The sequence below is a fragment of the Myotis brandtii genome, unplaced genomic scaffold (assembly GCF_000412655.1).
Source record: "Myotis brandtii unplaced genomic scaffold, ASM41265v1 scaffold1003, whole genome shotgun sequence".
NCBI lineage: Eukaryota > Metazoa > Chordata > Mammalia > Chiroptera > Vespertilionidae > Myotis > Myotis brandtii.
Genome location: NW_005353340.1, coordinates 88,926 through 90,576, shown reverse-complemented (window position 1 = coordinate 90,576; position 1,651 = coordinate 88,926). Strand labels below are relative to the sequence as shown.

At 61.5% G+C, this 1,651-nt stretch overlaps 1 protein-coding gene across 1 annotated transcript in view; it reads right to left on the bottom strand.

Annotated features, from left to right (window-relative positions):
• The window catches only part of WDFY4 (WDFY family member 4), a gene marked incomplete at its 5' end in the record, with an annotated part of 236,672 nt that overhangs the window by 151,422 nt on the left and 83,599 nt on the right, over positions 1–1,651 (bottom strand). Inside the window, one exon of the mRNA XM_014534916.1 lies at positions 1,245–1,435. Coding sequence (XP_014390402.1) covers positions 1,245–1,435 — 191 coding nt within the window. The remainder of the gene's footprint in view (positions 1–1,244; positions 1,436–1,651) is intronic.

The following is a 1,651-nucleotide window of genomic DNA, read 5'->3' as shown; positions in this document are numbered from 1 at the left end:
TCAGCGCCGGGCTGGGAGCCTGACCTGGGAGGTAAGAGGGAGCGGACCTGGGAAGAGACTGAGATGGCACTGCCAGCCCAGGGCACGAGTGTACCCAGTCACGTGAGTTTAGCTAACGGAGCTGTGCAGCGCTGGGGGAGGTAGCAGTGCCCGGTGGGAAGCGCTGTGGGCGGGGGGTGGGGCTGGAGCGCAGGGGCAGCCAGTTTCACAGGCCTGAGAAAGTAGTCCCCGGGCCTGGAACGAGGACTAGCGGGTAGACGCCGCTGGAGAGTCCACGTGGGGAAAGGTGTGGTCAGGTCTCAGTGCAGAACTATGACTGCTGCCACCAGCTTCGTGGGAGCAGCAGGAGGAAGGGCCCGTCCAGCTGTGCAGCAGCCCAGTCAGAGCGGGTAGGCCTGAGGGGACATCACCCCGATCTCCTTGCTCAGCTCCTGGCTTAGGGGCCAAAAGGCAGGGATGCTGTCTCCCAGCACCCTGCCCAGGAGAAGCCATGGCAGCCTGTGTGCCCCTGACCTTGTCTAGACTTGCACCCGAGGCCTGCCCTGGCGCCTCCTTTCCCACGGCCGCCCAGCCGCCCAGGAAGGCTCCAGGGCTGCGACCAGTCCCATCTGGCTCTGCGAAGCGCGAGCAGCCGTAAGTCCCAGTGCACACAGACAGCAGGCACCCTGAGCAGGCACTTACTAAGCACTCAGCACACACTCACTCCCTTGATCATCACAACCTGCACAGCTATCATCACTCCCATGTACACAGGAGAATGGAGGAGCAGAGATTTAAGCCTAAATAAAGATGGCCAACACTTACAGAGCACGTATTCTGCGCCAGACATCATTCTAACCCTCCATCTGTATTAAATCAGTCCTCCCTGCACCCCATGATGAGGGCACGGAGTCTGTACCAGACCAGGGGGAAGCTGCACGTGGGGAGTAATCATCCAGGTTAAACAGCAAGTTAGAGGGGTGGGGGATGCAGACCTGACGTTCTGGCTCCGAGGCCTGGCCTCTTCGCCATTGTGCCAGGCACAGGGGCGGACCACAGACGATGCTTCAGTCCCAGTGAAGGTGCTGGCGGCCACACAGGGGTGCGTCCTGTCCAGCCAGAGTCCCTCCCTGGCCGCTGTGACCTGGCCTCTGCTGGGGGCCAGAGTCTCCAGACCCGAGGCTCTAGGCTCCCCTTCTCCAGAGTCACTGTGGAGGGACTGTCCCCCCTCAGGGAGTCAGAGACGCAGGTGGGGGTGAGATTACCTGGTACCCAAAGATGTGCTGCATCAGGCGGTCACACATGACATTGCTGGTCAGGACCAAGTGCAGAACTTTCACAGCTGCGTACATGGTGTGGTCATCTGTTGCTAAGGAAATGAGGCCCAGGAGGATGGCAGGCCCGCCAATGAAGTCCAGGCTGCTGGCAGCGGGGCTGGAGTGGAACACCCGTACCCCTGTGTGGGACAAAGGGGCATCCCATCAGCAGGCATAGCCTCTCTGCAGTGCAAAGTCCCCGTGGCATGCTGGGTAACTGAGCTGCCAGCACCATGCCACCTTCCATTCAGGACAGAGAGCCTGTGCACAGAGGACTGGCTGGGAGGAGGGGCCTGTGCACAGGGAGAGAGGGGAGGGGCAGGTGCACAGGTAGAGGGGGGAGGGGCCTGTGCACA